The sequence below is a fragment of the Capra hircus genome, chromosome 1, assembly GCF_001704415.2.
Source record: "Capra hircus breed San Clemente chromosome 1, ASM170441v1, whole genome shotgun sequence".
NCBI classification, from domain to species: Eukaryota; Metazoa; Chordata; class Mammalia; order Artiodactyla; family Bovidae; genus Capra; species Capra hircus.
This window is the reverse complement of record NC_030808.1, coordinates 2263173-2286587: the sequence shown is the minus strand read 5'-3', so window position 1 is coordinate 2286587 and position 23415 is coordinate 2263173. Positions and strand designations below refer to the sequence as shown.

The 23415-nt window shown below is 37.0% G+C and overlaps 1 protein-coding gene across 2 annotated transcripts in view; it reads right to left on the bottom strand.

Annotated features, from left to right (window-relative positions):
• SCAF4 (SR-related CTD associated factor 4) overlaps nt 1–23415 on the bottom strand; it is a 58917-nt gene that overhangs the window by 9222 nt on the left and 26280 nt on the right. The window contains exons 7-19 of one of the 2 annotated variants that reach the window (XM_018048224.1): nt 23128–23304; nt 18580–18776; nt 18111–18219; nt 13754–13918; nt 13131–13216; nt 12240–12430; nt 11111–11211; nt 10570–10683; nt 9691–9847; nt 8468–8625; nt 6959–7124; nt 6783–6869; nt 6429–6620 (exon numbers count right to left, since the gene is read on the bottom strand). In XM_018048224.1, coding sequence (XP_017903713.1) covers nt 6429–6620; nt 6783–6869; nt 6959–7124; nt 8468–8625; nt 9691–9847; nt 10570–10683; nt 11111–11211; nt 12240–12430; nt 13131–13216; nt 13754–13918; nt 18111–18219; nt 18580–18776; nt 23128–23304 — 1900 coding nt within the window. The remainder of the gene's footprint in view (nt 1–6428; nt 6621–6782; nt 6870–6958; nt 7125–8467; nt 8626–9690; nt 9848–10569; nt 10684–11110; nt 11212–12239; nt 12431–13130; nt 13217–13753; nt 13919–18110; nt 18220–18579; nt 18777–23127; nt 23305–23415) is intronic. The other variant, XM_018048285.1, reaches the window with a different exon arrangement.

Genomic DNA, 23415 nt, shown 5'->3' with positions numbered 1-23415 from the left:
ATTTCTCTCTATATTACCTCCTCAGAAGCCTTCTCCAGCCATTTCATTCAGAACAGCACACTTTACACGACATTCCTCCAGTCCCGTTCTCTGCTTTACTCTCTTCACAAGAATATCTCCATGTGAAATTATTAGTTTACTTATTATCTAAGTCCCTGCTAGAATGTAAGCTCCAGGAAGATAGGCCTTCTCTTGTCATTCAGGTATCTCTAGTACCCTGAACGGTGCCTGGTCCACAGTAGGTATTGGGAGTAAACATGTTGGACATATGAATGTATGGTGGTGGCATAAACTGACAACTAAACTCATAGACAAGATACCTCTCAGGGGGCAAAAACTGTCTCTCCCCAGGGCGGTCTCTTTCCTTACCTATGAAGACCTGAAATTTATTTTGAGGAAAGCTGCAATGTTCTTTCACAACCTCCTTTTCCGCTCCCAGTCGCAGTTTCACCTTTTATGATTCCAAAAGAATGCCACTGTGGCACTGTGCATGAACCTAATTCGAAATCTGTTCACACAAGGAAAAAGATATACCAGCCACTCTCATCTCTCCCATCAACGCCCTGAGAGCCTCTAGGCATACAGATATGTTTGTTGAACCATTGAAAGCTGTCTTTTTTCTTTTAAACTACAGACCTTCAGGACATTGAAATAATAGTACAACCCAAACATGTTGTACCTTTGCCTAGATTCATCAATTAATAATTAGGGCATAATTATTCTGAAGAGACTCCCAGGTGATTCTTCTAGCAGGTACTGTGTTGGGAGCTGGGGAGAATGAAAAAAATGAGCTAGTTTTCAAAGAACGAGAGAGAAAGCACATGTTAGATTGCATTACACATTACTACACCCAAAAAAAAAAAAAAAAAAAAAGGAATGGTAGTAAAGACTTAAAAGAAATTTGAGTTTCAATAATATATAGTGTAAGTACACTAAGATGTATATCTATTTTTAGCATGGCATAGGACATGAAAACCCTAATTTTAAATGAAAAAACAAAAAAACAAAAAAACAAAAAAACCCAGAAACCATTATCTCTTAAAAATGACTTCTTGTTTTTTTTTCACAAAATAATCTACAATAAGGTTTGGTCAATTTTCCTATAGATCTTTTATAGGTTTTTTTTTTTAGAATTTCAGTTTGTATACAAAAGCATAACAGGTGTGACTTAGAGTTAAGAGTTGTACTACTGGACTCAAGAAGTCTGGGATATACTGGTAATCCATCACTGAATGAGATCATCCGTAATTTTCAGTGTTATCTGGAAAAAATCTTACCTGCAATTCTTCACAGCATTATCCTTGTCTACCAAAAATCAATCTAGAGCCCAGAGTTTCTGTCCCTCCTACCTACCTTACGCCCCAAAAGCTGTCAGGTTTAAATTAAAGAGACTCTCCAGGCTGGAGTTCTGCAGCCTAGAAGGTGCAGACAGAGATGGAGACAATGTGATAAGCACCTTTCACGTTTTTGTGCAAGACTTTCCCAAGCTTTTGTTTGAAGTGCTTCACCTTCTGAGAAAATAGTATATTCATGTATAAATTCATACCCAAAGTAAGTATTTGTTGTGGATTGATCACTATTAATCATTCAATGAACAATGTTTTTATACAAAGTTGAAAGAAGCACTGTGATGAGTATTTTGGAAGCATTTCTAAGTATAAAACACTAGTGGAATAATAAAATACAATATTTAGAGTACCAATTCAAATATTTTAAAGCTTTCAAAGAACACTTTTATAGGACAAAGGGACATTTGGTAGACCCCTCTAGGTTATAACTGAATATAACCAATATCATAACCAAATCTACAATAAGAAAAAAATTAAAATGCAAAAAGTGTTTTAAAAATTAGACATTACCATTAAAAAAGTATTGAGAATTTTCTTCAGGATTCCTTTAAATGTTATTCACACTAGTAGATTGGTGCTCTAATGTTCTAATTTAAAATATTAAAAATTACAAAAAAATAAAAATTCTGGGGAGAAAACTCTAAAGCTAAGTGAAATCACAACTCAAAATATTAATTCTAAAGTACAGTTGACCCTTGAAAAACACAGATTTGAACTGTACGGACCCACTTACACAGACTGCTTTCCCAGTAAATACATACTACAGGGTATGTGGTTGGTTGAATCTACAGATGTGGGACCTCGGTTACTGAGGGCCAACTATAAAATTAAAAGTGGATTTTCAACTGCACAGGAGTTGAAGCCCCTAATCCCAGCACTGTTCAAGAATCAGGTGAAATTACAGAAGTCGACAGTAAAATTGTTCATCTTCAAGAGAGTATTAAGGTCACAGCTACAGCATAAAAGCAAATACACCTGATTAATTTACAAACCAATTTGGTCTACATAATTCTTGATGTGTTCAAATTATGGAAAATCAAACGCCAGGCAAGGAAGTGTGAAAAATCAAGCATGAAATACATCATACTACTGTCCAGCAATTCAGCTTGTAGGCCACTGATCTGTGACTTGTGCTTTAAATCTTTGGTAACAAATATTATCAATAAGATGGAATCTTACACATACCCAATTCTTACTTAGAAAGTTTACCATCAGTTTATATAGCACTGTGACAAAACTGGGGAGAATCTCTGTATAATAATAATTAATGAATGTATGTACCTGACAAGAGAAGAGACTTTAATTTTGCACAATAGGAATGAGTCTGACTTAGCTTAATTTATTCCTTGAAAAGATATTTTGGATATGCTGGTAACACAATAGATATGTAACACAAACAAACATTTTTTTGTGTATTTTTTTTATTGTTTGGAACACGAAAGTAACCCAAATTTCACATTACAATGAAATTTTAAATAAGAATATGTTGTACATTGTATTAGAGATACATGTTATACATAAGTTTGGAAAAGTAATAAATACATACACTTATACAGTAAAGAGAATGTACTGAATTGCTATTATCTTTAATATTCCTTCTCTTCTAAATGGTCAACAACTGTAAACTATTAACTTTAATGAAATGACCACTGCTCTAGCAAGCTATTTGGAAGTATGAGGTATTAAGCACAGATTCCTTTAAAATATGTAATATGTTATTATTGTGCATCAAATAGTTTTTATGTTTTCAGATTATCGGTTACTAAAACAATAAAAAATCTCTAGAAGATGGAGGTGGTTCTCTACAAATCTGGTGGTGTGGGCTACCTCAGCCCAATTCCAGAAACAGAGAGTCATCACTTCTAAACCAACACCTACACTTAAGTCTGATCATTCAGAAAACTCTTTAAACCAAACCATCCTTAAAGCACCCCACTGCCTCCTTCATAACCAAGGGCAACAACAGAATTTTGGAAGATCTGTTGAACATTTTACTGGCCCCTCTAGTTTAAAAACATCATTGCCACCTTTCAGAAATTAAGATCCAAGAACTCAGTTAACTCTCAAGGACATATTTACCTTTCATTGTAAGAAAACAATTTGAGTATCATGAATAGGATAAATACAGATACCATATCATGCTATTAAAATGAAATGCCACTACTATATAACCAATACACATTTTATCACTAAGCCATGATGGAACTTCTATATATGTGAACTTATCACCTCGTTTAATATACTGTAAAAATATCTGAGGCAACCATGCCAAGATACATACTTTCCTAAAAAAGCTACTTCTACTGCTGACAATTAGAACAATTTAAAATAAATTATAGCTACAGTAATATAATTTTAGAATTTCCAAGTATAAATACTCCTCTTTATTCTAAATATTGTCTATGATATTTCTTACCTGTAATAAGCACCCACCATTCACTGAGTGCCTACTTTGTGACAGGCCCCACGTCAGGTGTTTATATATGTTTATGTTAGTCCAACTAAATCATCCCAACGCCCTGGTTTAACAGTTTTATTTCTTTTCTCACATATGAAGAAGCTGAAGTTTAGTCTCACCTCCTAGGCTTAAACTTTTCTGTATAGTGTAATGTTGCTTTTTATTATCATAAGAGAAAACATTAGAGCACCAAGAGAAAACATGAAAGCATCTTAGTTCTAGTCTTCTGCTTCGTGGCTGACATCAACAATGTCCAACCTACTTACTGATCCTTCAGTACTACAATACTGCATGTGATTACTATATTCCTTTATCAAAATGATGGAATTGTGATCAGTCTTTTGGATAAATCCTCCTTTATTTGCATATACATTAAAAAGTCTCATTTCTATAAAAGGTCAAAATTCATGGGATACTCTTTTCAAGATTTTTAACTGAAGGGAAACAGAAGTATATTTTTTTCATGATTCAAATAAAGCTACTGCATTTTACTTAAAAGTGCTTATTTGAAACAAAACTGTTCTTATTTTTATGCTATATCAGTTATTTTAACCTTTCCAGATCTGGAACAACCTTTATTTCCTAAATTTTTTGTTTTCAAAGTTAAGGACAAAGATCATCGTCAGAGGTGAAGTATAAACAGCCCTACACTGAAAAGCATCCATCCATCCACTTAATAAATGTTCCTCTCTCATGGAGCTTCCAGTCTGGCGGGTGGGAGGAGATGGACATCTAAGCAGGTATGTTGCATAACAAAAAATGCTAAGAAATTTGATTATTTTTCTAGCACTGACTAGCTTTGATTTGTTTTGTTTTACATGAGTTTAAATTACACATTTCAGTAGTGATAAGAAATTAAGGGCAGAGTTTCCAAAGCCTAAATGTTAAATAAAAGGCAGGATGTTTATTCTTGTTTGTTTTTGGCTGTGCCATGTGGCTTGTGGGATCTTGGTTCCCAGCCCAGGGACTGAACCTAAGCCACGGCAGTGAAAGCCTGGAATCCTAACCATTAAGCCACCAGGGGAACTCCCTGGGTTATTTATTCTTGAAGGCTGTTCAAAACTAGTGGTTATCAAAGTCTTAGAGATGATGAAATCTTTTCACTGATTTAGTGGATTTACTAAACCCAGAAAAAAAGCACAAATGCAAGCAAACAGTCTCAGGCGACCTAATATCTATGGACACCAGAGTAGGAAATTTCATTTCAATGAGAATTCGTAATCAGGGGCATGGGTATGGGGTGAAGGAAAGAGGGTGATCAGAAAATTCTACCCAACTTAGAGTCACTGTGATTCTTATATAATCATCTTATTACAAATATGGGGGGGAGGTTGTAACAAAACTGAGATCCAAAGATACTGAGGTTTCCTGGCCCCCAGTCTACTACTGTTCCTTCTACTATGACTTCCATCAGGGCACAGACCTCTTAAGCAACTTCCCCATCAAACAAATCATTCTGCATTACATAATGACCACTGGACACTACTTGTGACAAATTTTAACCATAAATCCTCTTTTACTATTACCCAGTCTGTGTAATAAAAGAAATAAAAATCAAGTTTATTGTTAGCCTAACCTCAGTCTTGGAGAGGGCAGAAGACAGCATGCCATTTAAAAACAAATTAATTTTTATTATAAATGTAGTACACGCAACAAAGTAAAATTTCCAACAGTCCTGAAAACTGCAGGTGAAAAGTAAAAGTCCTACATCACAAACCAATGTCCCACAGCCCTATATCCCAGGAGTATAGGGCTCTTTCCTTAAAAAAATCTAAGATTAGGAAAACAAACATTTGTGCACACACACCTTTAAAAAATACAATGGGTTCACAGGATTGAAACATTACAATAGTAAGGATAAATTAACTACCCGTTATCAGAATCAAGTGTTAATTAAAGTTAGCAATACCACTTCAAATATAATAATTTGTTATAGGATGATCACTGTAACAAGTATATGGCATATTCATTTAAATTCAAGAAAGCAAGGGTAAGGCCTCTTAAAGATGTGAACAATCTAAACCACACTTCCTTGGATCTCTGAAGTTGAGTTGTGGGTAAAGAATACAACAGGTTAAGTCTTGTAAGAGAAACTGAGGGGTCAGTGGAAAAGCATTGCCTCAGGCTGTGCAACTGTCACTCAGGTAACAAAGCCATTTTACTGCAATGTATCAAAGAGAGTCTCTTTGCCAGCCTACAGAGAATGCTACCAAAGTCCAGGAATTTTAAATATATAAAAATTAATCCAGACAGAAAAAAAAACCTATGTTACTTTAAAAAAAAGTCTGTACCTTACTTATTATGCCAGGATGCCTGGGGTTTTGTTAATCATGGACTATGTACCAATTCCCGTTCATAGAGATTCGTCTGATCACTTTTCTATACCAAATTAAGATGTGAAAATCCAAACTTTTATTTAAGACAGAGAAACAAACATGATTTCATTTTTGAGGCTGTCTCTTAAGAGTAGGCTTGGTGAAGACCATGTACACATATTTAAAAGAAAGATCTTCCTCCAAGGAAAACAGCCTCAGAGAATAATTTACCAAAATGAACACTGTTTCTAAAAAGACTAACTTGGGCAGGGGAAAGAAAACTAATGAGAAAAAAAATGAACTTACCAAGAAGTGAAACAGGCTGGGTTACAGGAGGGGTAGGCAGATTCGTGGGTGCAGCAGGTGGCACAGCAGAGCCATACATTTTCACACTGTCACCAGACTCGGCGTTTCCTCTAGCCCCAGACACCACTGTTGGAATGGGATTTCCAATAGATAAGTCTTTTGTAGTGTCTTCATTTATACCAGCGATAGTAGCTAAGGAATATAATTACATCAACATGTGAAGCTGAATAATTAATTATCACCCCGGTTAACATTCTTTTGCCATACTACAGAACCTATTACTGGTCCATTCTCCCTCCTACTCCCAACTCCAAGAGGACAAGTGAACACTAAGGAAAAACATAACATGCTTACAGTTTGGGATGCTTATTGGTGGAGTGTGAGGAGGAGGAATGGATACTGGTGGAGTTATAGGAGGTGGGGGTCCAGGAGGAAGAAAACCTAGAATAAGAAAAACAATGCCAACTTAAGTTGTGTCACTTTATTTCAGGCTATTAAAAGAGAGTATCTTCTCAAATAACTTAGTGTACCTGGTGGCAAATGCATTGGGTTGAATCCTGGGCGCAAAAATGGTGGCGGAGGTGGAGGAGGAGGAACACCAGGCCCAAAGCCTGGAGGTGGAATTCCCAAAGGAGGCGTGAAAGCAGGTGGCTGGAGAGCACCAACTACAGGAGGTCCTGGCTGATGCGGTGGGACCTAGAAAGAAAGAAAGGGAAATGAAACCACGTATCTAGCCACCCTCTCACTCATATAGTGGGTAGAGACAAAGAAAATACCTTGCTAAAAAAACCCAGTATCTCTAAATTGTGCTTATTATGTGAATACACTTATTAGATAACAGTGGTAATCTGTACCCACTCCAAAACAATGGAAACTACATACTTTTCCCCCTTTCTAAAAATTCTGGGCTGCTTGCTCCTTGTGGCTTGCAGGATCTTAGTTCCCCCACCAGGGATTGAAGCTGCAACTTTGCAGTGGGAGCATGGAGTTCTAACCATTGAGTTACCAAGGAATTTCCAGAAATCACAGTCTGCCCTCTACTTATCAAAGCAAATACCACGCTATGATTCACCATCACCTATATTGGTGTTCTGCCAGAATATTAATGTTAAAAAATGTCTCACAGTCAGGTCAATTAAGCTTGAGGAATACAACTCTAAGAAAAGCTACCAGGTAATTTGCACTTTAACTGTGATTAAGATCACAGTTCCTGGGGTCAAACTGCCTGCTCCCCCTTTTAAGTCATTTTGTGACCCTGAGAAAGCGACTTACATTACACTCCACAGACCTCAGTTTACTCATCTATAAGATGAAAAAGTGCCAACCTCACATAATTATGGAGATTAGAGAATAAATAAATGTTGAGTGCTACTGCCTGACATGTAACACCTACCAAACACTTTAGTTACTGCTTTAAAAAGAGTACCAACCTTAACAGGTTAGTCAAGTCTCTTTAAGAGAGTGCTGACACACACTGAAACCTGCACTGCAAGGTCATACCCAAAAGGTCACGTGACGAGTGCCAATCTGGGGAGTCCATTTATGAAATATCACAGCTATCAAAGCATGTGCTTTTCTCCTAACACTGAGAAAAATCGAGAAGCTAGGCAACCGCCCTGAGAGAGCTTAGCTTTATCTTATTCAGTTTTAATGTGAGAAACTGAGGAAAGAAGGTACTGAAAGAAAAGAAAAATCTAGTGAATCACACATGAAAGTATGGATCAAGTACTTCTAATTCTTACCAACACATTAGTTACTTAGCTCTTAACATGTAGCAGGAAAATCACATTTCAAGTCAAGAAGTTTATGAGGTAATAAGATACTGAATAATCTGGGCAGATGTAAGGCAAAATGAAATTTATTCTGGTTTTGAAAGCATTTATAAATATTAGGTCTGACATACCAATATATAAGAAATTAATATGCACATCTATGTACTCACATCTTTGACTACGAATCTAGACACACATCAACAGTAAGACTTAGAAAGGTATCCTTCAGACATTTGAGAGCTCCACCGACAGCCCCAGCGCTCTCACCTGTGGAGGCGGCACTGTTATCGGTGCGGGAACAGGAATAGGAGGCACAGGCACAGGCAGAGGCTTAGGTATGGGAGACACTGGTTCTGTGTGTGAGGTTTCGGCTCCTCCATTTTGAGCAACTTCGTTTTCATGCTTCTTGGGAATTCCCTTCCAATCTATGAAGAGTTAAAGAAATATAATCAGAAAGCTCTCTGATTTTAATATCATCAACATTAAAAAAAAATCTTTTCTGGGTTTAAAATTATAAACTGAAAAGGTACGCCTTTGTTACATACGTACATACATATATACACAGATGTGATAGTTCTATTTTTTATTATTCCCGTTTTATGAGAGAGGAAAACAAAGTCACACACACTTGGCAGAGGCAGAGATGGGATTCAACCCAGATACATTTGGCTCTTAAGTCTCTGTTCTTAACCACAATGGTGGAGGAGGAGGTCTTTGGATCAAAGACCCTGGGAGGGAGGAGCAGAGTTCTTTTTATCCTAGACCAGAGACGCCCAGAACACCAGGAGCACAGACCTTCAACACCAGTCTGCCTGAACAGAAATGCCTAGCTCTATCCGTAAGTGAAGGCACTGTGTACGCGCAGGGAGGTGGTGTGTGGGGCAAGTCCAGCCCCGCACTTCTGACTGAAGCTCTGTAATGTCTGAAATATTTACTCTATTTTGCCATGCCATCCTGTGCTCCTCTTTGTCCTGCTATCTATCATTCTGGTCATGTCCCCACAGGCTGGCATTTTCCCCAATGAAAATTCCACTATCAGCCTGGCATTTTTAATATCCAGGCTTCAAATAACTGCATCTCCTCATCTTACATGTTTAATTTTGATAGCTTCTCTGGACATTTAAACATTTCAAAGAAATTATTATAAGGCAGTGGACCTTACTAACAATTTTCAGTTTAAGATTCATCTGATCTGTAATGTTTTTTACACTGAAAAAGTCTACTTAAGATCCACTTAGTATTATAATGAATAATGAACCCCACAATCAGTAATTATTTGTGTCTGCATCTCTCCCACTAAATACAAGTTGCATAAGGGCAAAGGCCACATTTGTCTTATTCACCATTGTTCCCTTAGTTTATGATGGAGATACTAGCACCCACCTAGTGGGCATTTGAAAAATCTCAAAAAACAGTTCCTAAAGAATAAACATCTGTCATAGTACTACCAAGGAAATAAATATATTGAAAAAAACTAAATACTACTTTACCTGGATTAAGTGTATCACTGTCCAGCATTCCTCCTTCACAGAAACTCTCCAGTTCTTCAGGCTTGACTTTGTCCCATGGAATATAAGTAACACCAAGTTCTACATCCCAATACTGCTTATAATCTGCCTTTATTCCTTTGTTTAGGGCCCAGGCAATCTAGTTCAACATTTGTTAAAATACAAAACGGAAGGGAGAAGAATGTCATAAACTGAGAGATAACTGTTTCCCATGATTCCAATCATTCAGACTTGGTCAACAAGAGAACAATCTGGCCTGGCTACCTGTGGGGCTCACTCAAAGTATCTCTGGTGCTAGGAAATCTGGTTCCCCTTTCATCCCACTCTTGTTTGTCCTAGAAGGAAATCTGACTGTCAATGATCTTCTTTCTCACTTTTCCAAACACCCCTACCCAGACAGCATAAAACTAAGAGAAAAGGGAAAAATTTATCCGGGACTGGCTGATTGAGCATAAGCAAGTAGGGAACACTTTTAAAAGTCTTGGGCACATCAGATATACTCAACATTAGACAAAATCCTTTTGCAGTGAAATCCAAGGGTAGAACAGGGTATCGGGACTTTAAGGAAACACTGACTCTGGCCCCTCAGAGGAAGAACACCCATGCACCTATATCTTTCCCTCTATCTTCAGTGATTATTTTTCATAGTTCTGAGATGGCAAACTTAAAAAAAAAAAAAAAAAAAGACAAAATTCTACCACATACCTAGCGTTTAAAATTTATGTTAACTCTTAGGAGATAACCTCTTTAAAAAAAGATGCACATGTAATAATACCCCAGTGTCCAAAACTACAGTTTTTAAAAGTCTCATAATATATGTTACATTTAAAAAAAAATGAACCATCAATGATAAAACAGTACCTTTATGGATTTCTGGTTCACTTTGTAGTTCCCTCGGCTCAGTTTTTGCAGGGCACGATAAGCATCTTGCCTATGAACCATAACAATATAGGCACAACCTCTGGGAGGAATCATCTGCTCCAAAAGATTTTAATATTATAAAACATGACAACAAAACCAAACAGTAACAAGACATAATATGAAGCAGTCAGCTCCACCCACCCTACCTCCAACCCCCTGCACCCTCTAGAGCCTGTTCCATAACTGGAGTTTAAAAAAATTTGAAAACTGGTGGTTCCGGTTTAGTCTCAACTGCCAATCAACAATCTACAGCCCCAAGCTTTGTTATATAAAGTCATTTTTTAGAAAAAGATTTTAAATTAAATTTGGTTATCAAAAAAATGTAGTTAAATACTAAACAAAAACTTAGAGAACACCTCAACTCCAGCCACATCTTCCACAAACCTAGACCAATTTTAACTTAGGTCTCAAGCCCTTAATTTCGCAAAATAACATTAACTACTTCTATCTACTGTCATTAAGAAATTTAATAAATACTCACATTAATTGATTCAATTGGACCAAACTCTTCTAAAAGACTGGCAACATCCTGCTGAGTAGTCCTTTTGTCCAGCTGTCCCACCCAGAGTGTAGTACTACAAACTTAAAATAAAATTATAATCATAAAAATATACACATTCCATACTGAGCAGCTCTGTACTTCACATGAAAAAAATCATTACAGAAAACATGCATGAGTTACATTATGATATCCACAAGTATAAAGCACCATATGTGCTATGGCTCAATTGCTCAGTCCCATACAACTCTTTTTGATCCCATGGACTGTAGCCTGCTAGGCGCTGTCTATGGAATTTCCCAGGCAGGAATACTGGAGTGGGTTGCCATTTCCTCCTCCAGGGGATCTTCGTGACCCAGGTCTCTTGTGTCTCCTGAAACTACAGTCAGATTCTTTACCACTGAGCCACCTGGAAAGCCCAAAACCCCATATAAGTTTAAAAAATTACAGTAGTACTTCCAGAAATGGAACCAGGATAGTGAAAGGTAAACAGATGAGGTAGGAAAAAATTCATCTTTTGAAGACACATCTGAAGATTTCATCTATGTAAAGAGTCAGAGTAGCTGTCCCTTTTAAACTCTCGAGGGTAATGATTTTTGTTTCATGCTGTGTCCTAGATAAGAAGCCCTGCAGAGTCAGAAGTTTTATATATGCCCAAGTCATATTATCAATTAAAATTTCATTAACAGCTATAGAGTTATATCAAGAATATCTACTATACATTATTAAACATATTCTAAACACATCATGAAATTCAGGAGATAATGCAAGCTAACACATCCTATAAATTGTGTATCTTTATAAAGTAAGAGGGTATTAGTTGTTCTGGAGGGCCCCCCCCCACCTTTCCTCAGTGTGTAGAACTAGTTAACAAGTATATTTCATACACTTGACTCAAGACACACTATTACTCATCACTGTTAGTTTGGCTCACTTCTCATTGCTGCTTCACAGTCAGCTATAGGTACAAAAGCAAATCTAAAGGTATACGCCAGAGCACAAACAGACAAGACCCAATAAAGCAGTATTTTGCTAACCGGTTACAAATCATTTAAAACTCATGACATTGGAAAAAAAAATGCAGGAAATGTGAATATAAATGTTCACTTACCACTGGCGGTTTCTGCTTTGATCTGAGGAAGGCCTTTTTGTCGACGCTCTCTTTCCTTCTCTCGATCTCGTCTTTCTTGGGATCGAGACCGAGGAGAATGTCGGCGTCTATCTCTGGACCGAGATCGAGAACGTCGATGCCGAGACCTTCGAGATCTAGAACCAGATCGAGATCGTCTCCTTTTTGGTGACCTAATATTTTCAGGACAAGGGAGAATGGATTAATATGCGGAAATAAACAAAACTTCAGCATGTGTTAACTGGAAGAAGAAAAAAATACAACTAGGTAATTTAATGTAAGATATGTAAGAATTTGTAAGATGTGTAAGAATTTGATAGTAGGGAATTCATTTTTAGGATTTTTAATATGCTGAAAGTTAGAAAGCACATATATAGTATAAACGAGATAAGTTTGCTAACTTATAAAAAAGTATCTCTCATCTTCGATACCTCTAGTACTATTTTAAATGACATCTTTGTAATTAAAAAGCTAACGTCATCACAAAGATATACTGTGATTGCTATTCTCTATCTTCTCAGAAAGCCTTTTTTTCTGTAGCAATTAAAAGTATGTGATCTGATTATAGTATTCCTTAATTTCTTTCCACTTTTTTTTGGCTTGATAAATTGGTAAAGGAACTTTGACTACATAAATCTTACAAATCCATGCATATCTGTAAACAGGCATTAGAGAAACTCAGAGGGAAAAAATACTGGTTAAGATGACTTAGTTTTTTAAAATTAGTAAGTCTCCTGCCCCCATTCCACTCATACATACAAACATACCAAGTGTTATTTTATTAGTCCCATACATCTGGAAACAATCCAACTTGATTTAAATACTAAGTCTCTCAAAACATGAACATCTGGATTAACATTTTCTATAAGCTACCTGGATGCTGATCTAGATCTTGACTTTCTGTGATCAGATATGTGCCGCTTAGCCTCTTGAACACAAGGTTGTTCTACTTCCATTTCCTTTAAAAAGAAAAACAAAACATAAAACCCATCATTAAAGGAGAAAATGGAAATTATAAACAGAAAAAAAGAGGCCAAAAACTTACAAAATGCCAAACTACAAATCTCTTACCTGGAAAGTTCTCTTTTGATTACTTGAGACCTAATTACTAGCTTAATGATGACTGGGCATGAGTGGAAAAAGTTTTTTCATATGGCTCACAAACTTAGAAGAAATACTCATCTACTTCTGGAAATTGTTTGGTGAAAGTTAACATACCGTGTTAACAAACCATCACCTAAAGCCAGTGAATTAGGCACTATTTAAGCATTCCATACTCTATCTCAATCCTCATGCACCCTATGAAAATTTATACTATTATTATGTCCGCTTCCCAAAAGAATAAGTTAGGTCACAGAGAAGGTGAGTATGTGCCCACAGTTAACAGTTTTTCTTCATATTCAAAACTGAAGATAGAAAGCCAACAAACAGGCAGGAATCTGCTTGTAAATCAAGGGAACCAAAAAATAATCAGCAACCGGAGAGTGAAGCTTTACCTGATGTGCCTTCTGTGTAAGTGGCTCATTTTGTGCCTGAAAGGAAGTTTGGAAGGGCTGCTGCACAGGTGGAGTTGGAGGAATCACAGGCTGAGCCATGGGAGGAAACGGAGGTGTAGGAAGAAGGCCAAAGCCTGGCATCTGTCCATTAGGAGGAAGTGGAACCTTGTTTGTTTAAAACAAAAAAAATTGTGTGAGTAGATTTTAAGTAGCTGCTACCAAAAATAATTTTTAAAAAATTTTCGTTAACTTTATATAAAACTAAAACATCTTCAATAAATTTTGATCAAGAAAAAACCATGACATTCAACCATGACCGACAATTTCTACATATACAATTTTTATCCAAAAAAAACTGCTTATATCCAAGAACAGAGCTTAAAAACCCTACAACTCATTTTAAAATTAACACACATGTCAGGTTTTATAATTTAAAAACATACCTCCATTTATATGAGGAAGCAATGTGACAGACTAAACTTAAAATTCAGAGGTTCTCGACTGTAAATTTCCTCTCTTCAACTTTGAAGGCAATTAAGCTTTAGGGGAGGAAAAGTATTTAGAAGCACTGACTTCTAAGTTTGTTTTAAAAGTTTTACTCCAAGGGGAGTTTCAGCCAACATGCCTATGGCTGAATTTATTTAGGGTTTGAAATATCATAATAATGAGAGTATTATGTCACAATCTAACAATTTTATACAGGTAACATTCTGATGCCAATACAATGGAAAGTATAATTGTAATATCACTATAATATAAAAAAGCAGTCTTTCTAAATTATTAATAAACTATCAATAATTGTTAAACATTTGGAATTAAGTTCATAGGTTTCATCTGTATTTTAAACAGGATGATAAAATATTTTTTAAATTTCACCTATCAACAAGTCATACAGTTTTCTCAAGAGAACACACTGGTCATAGCAAACACCCTCTTCCAACAAAACAAGAGAAGACTCTACATGGACATCACCAGATGGTCAACACCGAAATCAGACTGATTATATTCTTTGTAGCCAAAGATGGAGAAGCTCTATACAGTCAGCAAAAACAAGACTGGGAGCTGACTGTAGCTCAGATCATGAATTCCTCTATTATCAAATTCAGACTTAAATTGAACAAAGAAGGGAAAACCACTAGACCATTCAGGTATGACCTAAATCAATCCCTAACGATTATACAGTGGAAGTGAGAAACAGATTTAAGGGAGTCCCTGATGAACTATGGACGGAGGTTCTTAACACTGTACAGGAGACCAGGAGCAAGACCATCCCCAAGAAAAAAAAATGCAGAAAAGCAAAATGGCTGTCTGAGGAGGCCTTTATAGCTGTGAAAAGAAGAGAACCAAAAGCAAAGGAGAAAAGGAAAGATAACCCATTTGAATGCAGATTTCCAAAGAACAGCAAGAAGAGATAAGAGAGCCTTCCTCAGTGATCAGTGCAAAGAAACAGAGGAAAAGAACAGAGATCTCTTCAAGAAAATTAAGAGGTACCAAGGGAATATTTCATGCAAAGATGGGCTCAATAAGGGACAGAAATGGTATGGACCTAACAGAAGCAGAAGATATTAAGAAGAGGCGGCAAGAATACACAGAAGAACTGTACAAAAAAGATCTTCATGACCCAGATAATCACGATAGTGTGATCACTCACCTAGAGCCAGACATCCTGGAACATGAAGTCAAGTGGGCCTTAGGAAGCATCACTACGAACAAAGCTAGTGGAGGTGATGAAATTCCAGTTGAGCTATTTCACATCCTAAAAGATGATGCTGTTAAAGTGCTCAATATGCCAGCAAATTTGGAAAACTCAGCAGTGGCCACAGGACTGGAAAAGGTCAGTTTTCATTCCAATTCCAAAGAAAGGCAATGCCAAAGAATGCTCAAACTACTGCACAATTGCACTCATCTCACACGCTAGTAATGGTCAAAATTCTCCAAGCTAAGCTAAAATACATGAACCGTGAACTTCCAGATGTTCAAGCTGAATTTAGAAAACGAAGAGGAACCAGAGATCAAATTGCTAACATCCGCTGGATCATCAAACAAAACAAGAGAGTTCCAGAAAAACATCTATTTCTGCTTTATTGACTATGCCAAAGCCTTTGACTGTGTGGATCACAATAAACTGTGGAAAATTCTGAAAGAGATGGGAATACCAGACCACCTAATCTGCCTCGTGAGAAATCTGTATGCAGGTCAGGAAGCAGCAGTTAGAACTGGACATGGAACAACAAAACTGGTTCTAAACAGGAAAAGGAGTACGTCAAGGCTGTATAGTGTCACCCTGCTTATTTAACTTCTATGCAGAGTACATCATGAGAAATGCTGGGCTGGAGGAACCACAAGCCGGAATCAAGATTGCCAGGAGAAATACCAATAACCTCAGATATGCAGATGACACCACCCTTATGGCAGAAAGTGAAGAACTAAAGAGCCTCTTGATGAAAGTGAAAGAGCAGAGTGAATAAGTTGGCTTAAAGTTCAAGATTCAGAAAACTAAGATCATGACATCTGGTCCCATCATTTCATAGCAAATAGATGGGGAAACAGTGGCTGACTTTATTTTTTGGGCCCCAGAATCACTGCAGATGGTGACTGCAGCCATGAAATTAAAAGACGCTTACTCCTTGGAAGGAAAGTTATGACCAATCTAGACAGCATATTAAAAAGCAGAGACATTTCTTTGCCAACAAAGGTCCATCTAGTCAAGGCTATGGTTTTTCTAGCAGCCATGTATGGATGTGAGAGTTGGACTATAAAGAAAGCTTAGTGTCAAAGAACTGATGCTTTTCAACTGTGGTGTTGGAGAAGACTCTTGAGAGCCCCTTGAACTGCAAGGAGATCCAACCAGTCCATTCTAAAGGAGATCAGTCCTGGGTCATTGGAAGGAGTGATGTTGAAGCTGAAACTCCAATACTTTGGCCACCTGATGCAAAGAACTGACTCATCTGAAAAGACCCTGATGCTGGGAAAGATTGAGGGCAGGAAGAAGACACGACAGAGGATGAGATGGTTGGATGGCATCACCAACTCTACAGACATGAGTCTGGGTAAACTTTGGGAATTGCTGATAGACAGGGAGGCCTGGTGTGCTGCAGTCCATGGGGTCACAGAGAGTTAAACACAACTGAGCAACTGAACTGATCAACAAGTCACTGAATCACGATGTCGTTTCATATGACCAAATAAAAGCGTATCTCAAAATATGATAGATTCGATTCCAGACCACTGTAATAAAGTGAATACTGCAATAAAGTGAGTCACATGAATATTTTGGTTTTCACAGCATTTAAAACTTATGCTCATACTTACTGCAGTTCAGTAAGTGTGCAATATATCCAAATAAAATAATGTACATGGTTTAACTAAAAAGTACTATCTTGCTAAAAAAAAAAAAAAGCCAATAATCATTTGAGAACCCACGGTTGCCATAAACCTTCAATTTGTTAAAAAAAAAAAAAGTGCAGGATCTGTGAGAAATGAAAAACACGGTATGCCTTTATATATTAATGGATTGAACATGATACAGATAAGAAAATGAATAGATTCTAAAAGGTTTCTTAGAACACTTTCTAAATTAAGTCTAAAAGGAGCATTTCTCAAAGGTTGGCTGTGCAACAGAATCATCACATAATTAAAATAAATAAAGATCCTCTAAGATTGACTACAGCACCAGAAGTCTAGGATATGTATTTTGTAGTATGTTTTCTCCAATTGAGATGTACAGACAAGTTTAGAAAACTCTGAATTAGAGGATTTATTAAAATAAATCCAATGAACAAATTTTGTCTAACTTTCTGAAATTCTCCAGTATGATGTCCTCCTTATCTTATACTACAGATTTCAAACAATATTCCTGAATGCTGAAGAGCTGAAAGCCCTCCAAAGCAACAAGCCACACAACATTAATAAAGAAAAACAGGAGATTTCCCTGGCAGTCCAGTGGTTAAGACTCTGTGCTCCCAATGCAGGCAGCACAGGTTGAACCCACGGCTGGGGAACTAAGATCCTGCATAACACAGTATACCGCAAAAATTAATAAATAGAAGGGAAAAGGGGAGCGGGGGAAGGCTTCTCAGAAGGGGAAATGCTGTAAATAGGTCAGTTCCTTAAAACAGAACCAACAATCTCTCTCTCAACTATTTAAATAAAAATACCTATTAAATTATTAGCATGAATATTTAGCATCCTTGTTTTAATTAAAGCAAAAAGGCAACTCAAACCAGTTATGTGCTTGACAGCCTTTAGTACAGCTTAAGGACTATTTAGCTACCCACACAGGTAAATACTACTACTCTGGCAAGTGCAACCCAGATGCGCTAATGAACACATCTTTAGTAATCAGAAATGCCTCCACCTGATGGTGCACTGGATCCTGCGGCACTGCCATCATTCGAGGCGGAAACTGGTCCATGTTCTGATGTTGGGCATATGTTGGTTGTGGCATGCCATCGCCAGGAAACCCACTAAAAGAGATAAGCAGTCTTCTTTTTACCCATTCAAAAACACATCATTCTTGGCCACATTTACGCTGCAGAAACTTACAGAATGCTGTTCAGTTGTTGTTAACAATCAACATTTTACTGAATCATTTATTTATTTGCCTATATTAACTTAAAAACTCAGCATTATTCCCAAAATAAAAGTCATTTTTTATTGTAAATCTGACAGGATCCCCTCCCCATTCAGAAGAAATCCCCAAATACCACAATTTAAAAAAGAATTTTAGAAGATGCTATATGAAAATTGACTGTTATTAAGTGTTACTTGCATTATGCCTTGTAATGACTACCAAAGTTCCGAGGAATCAAAAGAAAGAGACATACAAGGGTGCCTGTGGAGGAGAGGCAGTGGGCGCAGCCACAGAAGGTGCGGTGGCAGCGGCGGCGGCGGCGGCAGGTGTAGTGGGCACAACAGCGGCAGGAGCAGGTGTTGTGGTGGCCGAGGCGGCAACAGCATCTTCTTTCTTGGATTCTTCCACAGCTTCTGGCTCATCATCATAATCAAATCTATCAAGTAGCTTCTGCAAGAGGTATGCCAATATTCCGTTTTAAAATTCAGGTTGTGATTCACTGCACAAAAAAACTTTATAAAAACAGACATTCACCATCATGCATAATCCTGCTATGCTATGATGTACAATTTCATCTTCCCACATGCCTCGTAGGGACTCTGGTGCAGACAATTTTTACCCAAATGCCATTCTGAAAAGACCCTTTTAAAAATAGTTTTTCTTCCAATTCTAAATACAGTGTTTCCTTTTTTTTTCTATTTTCTATATTATAACTAATTTAGCAGTAGAAAGATTTTACGAAAACATTTTCCTAGACTAAAAACTTTGCACACATTAAAATGGGTATATATTTTTGGTTGGCTTTGTAAAATGTACACAAAGAAAAACCATCTTATCCAATCTTATAACTATCTTATAAATTCTGCTCACTCAAGAATATGAAAAAAAGAGAGAACAGCACAGACAAGGCTGCAAAATCTACCTGTGCCCTTGCTTCTTTCTTAAAACTTCACAGCTCACCTTTTACCAGAAACTTCCATTAAAACAAAAACAGAAAGCAAAAACCAACCAGTGTACTCCACAGGATCACATGTCTAGAAGAGTCATTTGAAATATAATTACATTTATTCAGAATAAGGAATCAAAGTATTGGGCTAGCCCAAAAGCTTGTTCGGGTTTTTCCTTACAATGTTACACAACCACTACTGTGTTTTGGTAGATTATACATAATACTTCATCACAAGAAGCATGCAATGTAGATACAGTTTCCTCTTCTTACAGGCAAGGAGACTAAGGTCAGGTAATTAAGAAACATAACCTAGACTGTACAGTTATATATATTAGAGTCTAGATGTGGACAATAGTCTTTTTTTAACCTCAGTCCCTGGCGTTCAATAAGGCAGTCTTTTCCTCTCAGGGTATGACCTTCCCGTGCATGGAATTCCAATCTCAAACTCCTAAATTTGTATTGTTCTGTGATAGTTCTGCCTGGAAATTCTGGACAACAGATTTCTAAATTGCTTCTTTCTTCATAAATCTGGGCCACATGATTAAAAGTTCTGATTATAATCGAGAGACCCAACATGGCTCAGGCACCTTGTTGCTTTTTGCACATGAGGTTAATTTAATCCTCAAGGCAGTTAAAAAAAAAAAAAAAGGTACTACCATTGCTCTTTTACAGAGGCATATAGTGAATATTTAAGTAACTCAATATCAATAGTCAATGACAGGAGCCAAAATTAAAACTCGGGTCTAGGGCTTCTCTGATGGCTCAGGGGTGAAGACTCTGCCTGCCAGTGGAAGAGACACAGGTTTGACCCCTGGTCTGGGAAGATTCCGTATGCCATGGAGCAGCTAAGCCTGTGTGCCACAACTAACGAGGCTGTGCTCAAGAGCCCAAGAGCTGCAGCTATTGCAGCCTGCATGTCTAGGGCCTGTGCTCCACAACAAGAAAAGCCAACACGAGGAGACTAGAGAGTAGCCCCTGCTTGCTGCAACCAGAAAAAGCCTGCACAGCAACGAACTCTCGGCATAGCCAAAAATAAATAAAATAAAATAAAAAAACAAAAAAACTTAGGTTTAAACTATCTACAAAAACAAACAAAAGAACTCTCTGCAGTTTATCACATATAGACACGTTCCTTAAAAGTTTTACAATTCATACCTATTGCTTTGGGAAAACATCAGAAGCAATTAAAAAATTTAACTGAGCCCTACTATCTAAAAAGATATTTCTGCTGCTTTTAAGGAAACTGAACATCTATGAAGTGGCTGAAACAGACAAGCTGTTCCCAGTCAGCTGTTTGACTAGCTTAAAATAGACCTTTTCAGTCAAAAGCAAAGCACAATTCCTTTTTCTAAATTTAATGTAGCTAACAAACATTGATCAATCCACTTAAGATAAAACACTAGAGGAATTAGTTGCAATTCAAATGAACAACAAAATATGAATGCCATTGCTAGCACTGCTATTACTCAATATTTTATTTCTCTGGAAGTCCTAGCCATCAGACAGTAAAAAAAAAAAGAAACAGGTCTAGATGTTGAAGGGGAAAAGTCAAATTTAGCAGCCTACAAAATCTGAGAGAACCAACTAGAAAAAACAATAATTTACAAGATAACATAAAAACTCAGTAGTTTCCCTCGACAGCATCAATTGGGCTTCCAGGGTGGCTCAGCAGTGAAGAATCCGCCTGGAACGCAGGGGCCATAGCAGGTACGGGTTCAATCCCTGGGTTGGGAAGATCCCTCGGAGGAGGAAATGGCAAGCCACTCCAGTATTCTTGCCTGGAGAATCCCATGGACAGAGGAGCCTAGTGGGCTACAGTCCATAGGATTGCAAAGAGTTGGACATGGAAGTGTTATGAAACACTAAACATGAAAAATGAGTAAATTATCTAAGAATAAATGAAACAAATAGCCTGGGGTCCAATCCCTGGTTGGGGAACTAAGATCCTTTAAGCTGCATGGAGCAGCAAAGAAAAAGAAAAGTGACTAACATTTAAATTAGTGGACTGTGAATAAAGAAACACCTTCCATAATATCGGTGTGCCTCAACCAATCAGTCAAAGGCCTTATAGCAGGGATTCCCAAAGATGGCATTCTCACGACAACAACAGGAAAACCTTTGCCTTGCACAATTTAGACTCAAGACTGCAGCATTAACTCTTACCTGGATTTCCAGCCTGACACTCTAACTTATACCTAACAACTACATGAACCAATCCCTTAAAAAATCCCCCCCTTCTCCCTTTGTGTGTCTGTGCCTGTAACTGGTTCTGTTTCTCTGGAACATACCAATTCACATGCCCAAGAATAGGCAAGGAATGTCTGAAAAAGAATAAAGGCAGAAAACACATCCAGAAATGAACTGTAAGTTGCAAGTGTTTAAACTGCTATGATGCCAAAACAAATACAGATACTAGTGGGACGAAATATCTAGAGACAGACACAGAAAAAAGTGTATGACAAAAATTGTGAGGGAGAATTAGCTATTTCCAAAAATATAAAGGTTTAACTATCTTGAACTATATGCTAATATAAAACATAAAAAACACAAATATAAAACTACTAGGAGAAATAGAGAATTTTTAATACAAGTGGGGAGAATTTTCCCAATCACAACACAGAACAGAAGACTAAAAAACAAAACCACAGCACTTAACACTTTATATTCACATACGCAGAGGAGACAGGTCTGAAGAACCATACACAAATCAGTGGAACTGATTTCCCTTTTCACTCCAGAACTTTCTGTATTATCTGCATTTCTTTTTTTTTTTTAATTTGCATTTCTTTCCCCTAAAAGCACGTACTTCTTTTGTACTCAAAAATTTTAATACAACCTTCTTTTAATCAGTAGTCACTCATAAATCATACAGATAGAATAACAAGCAGTAATTTCCATATGGATTCTTAATATTAACTACTAGCAACAGTTACTGTATCTTAGAATGCTAGAAAGAAACATATTTTAGAGATGATTAAATTAAAAGATAGTTCTTTCTAGGATTATCAAACTTCTGTGTTTTTTGTACTGCAACTTGTAAAATGAAATTAAATTTTATATAGTCATATATAGACAAGACACAAACAGGTAAGAGGGGGGTTGTTTAGGCAAACATTTCAACAGGAAGCTCTGAGCTGTGCATTTTCAACACATCTATACCCTTAGTGGGAGCGTCTTAAACATAACTAAGGCCCAAAAGAGAAGTCTGAAGACACTAAACCAACCCAAACTCTCATATTATAGATAAGGTAACTAATGTTTTCAACAACAGAAAACAGAAAGCAACTTAAATGTCTTTCAACAGGGGGAATGGTTAAACTGATGTGCCCATGTAAGGGAATAATAATAACCCTAATGAGCACTCAGTACATATTTACATCTATTAACCTTAACAACCACCCAGAGACATGAGGATTAAGATGAAAAATAAGCCAGTTAAAAACAATGTGTATATATACTTATTTATATAGATTCAAAATACCTATTTTTATACATGTATATACACACACGTACACACAAACACAGATACACATAATGGCCAAAAAAGAAAAGACTATATCCACAGAAAATCAATTCTGAAAAGATACATAGCAGAATGTCACAGCACTTATCCCTGAGTAAGGAGGTTAATGGTGAATGTTCTGTTTCCTTTATACTGTTTATTTTTCTCTTATATTGAAAATTCTGCAATGAGTATATATCACATTTATAACCAAGAATAAGAATCAATGTTTTGATGTTGAGGGGGAAAATCCCTCAAATAACTAAATGAACAATCCAGGTAAGTCAGAAAAGGGTTAACTTCTACAGAGTGATATAAACAATGGGATGGGTTATGTGAGAGAAGCATACCTTGTCAAATGCAGTTTTTTGTTCAGGTGGGGGGAAAGCAGCTTTTTGTTCAGATGGTTGTGTAGGAGCTGTCTTTAACTGAGCTGTGATAGCCTGAACCTGAGCCATCACGGCATTGTCAATGGCGGGAGACTGTGGTTTTGGAGGCTGTTGAAAAGTCTGAAGGATCTGCTGAAGCTTAAAGAATGGGAAAACTGATAAACCACACAACAAAGGATAATCATAGTATCAAAAGTTAATTCACTAAAAAAAAAAATCTTAATGGTGAATCAAAATAGCACAGGCATG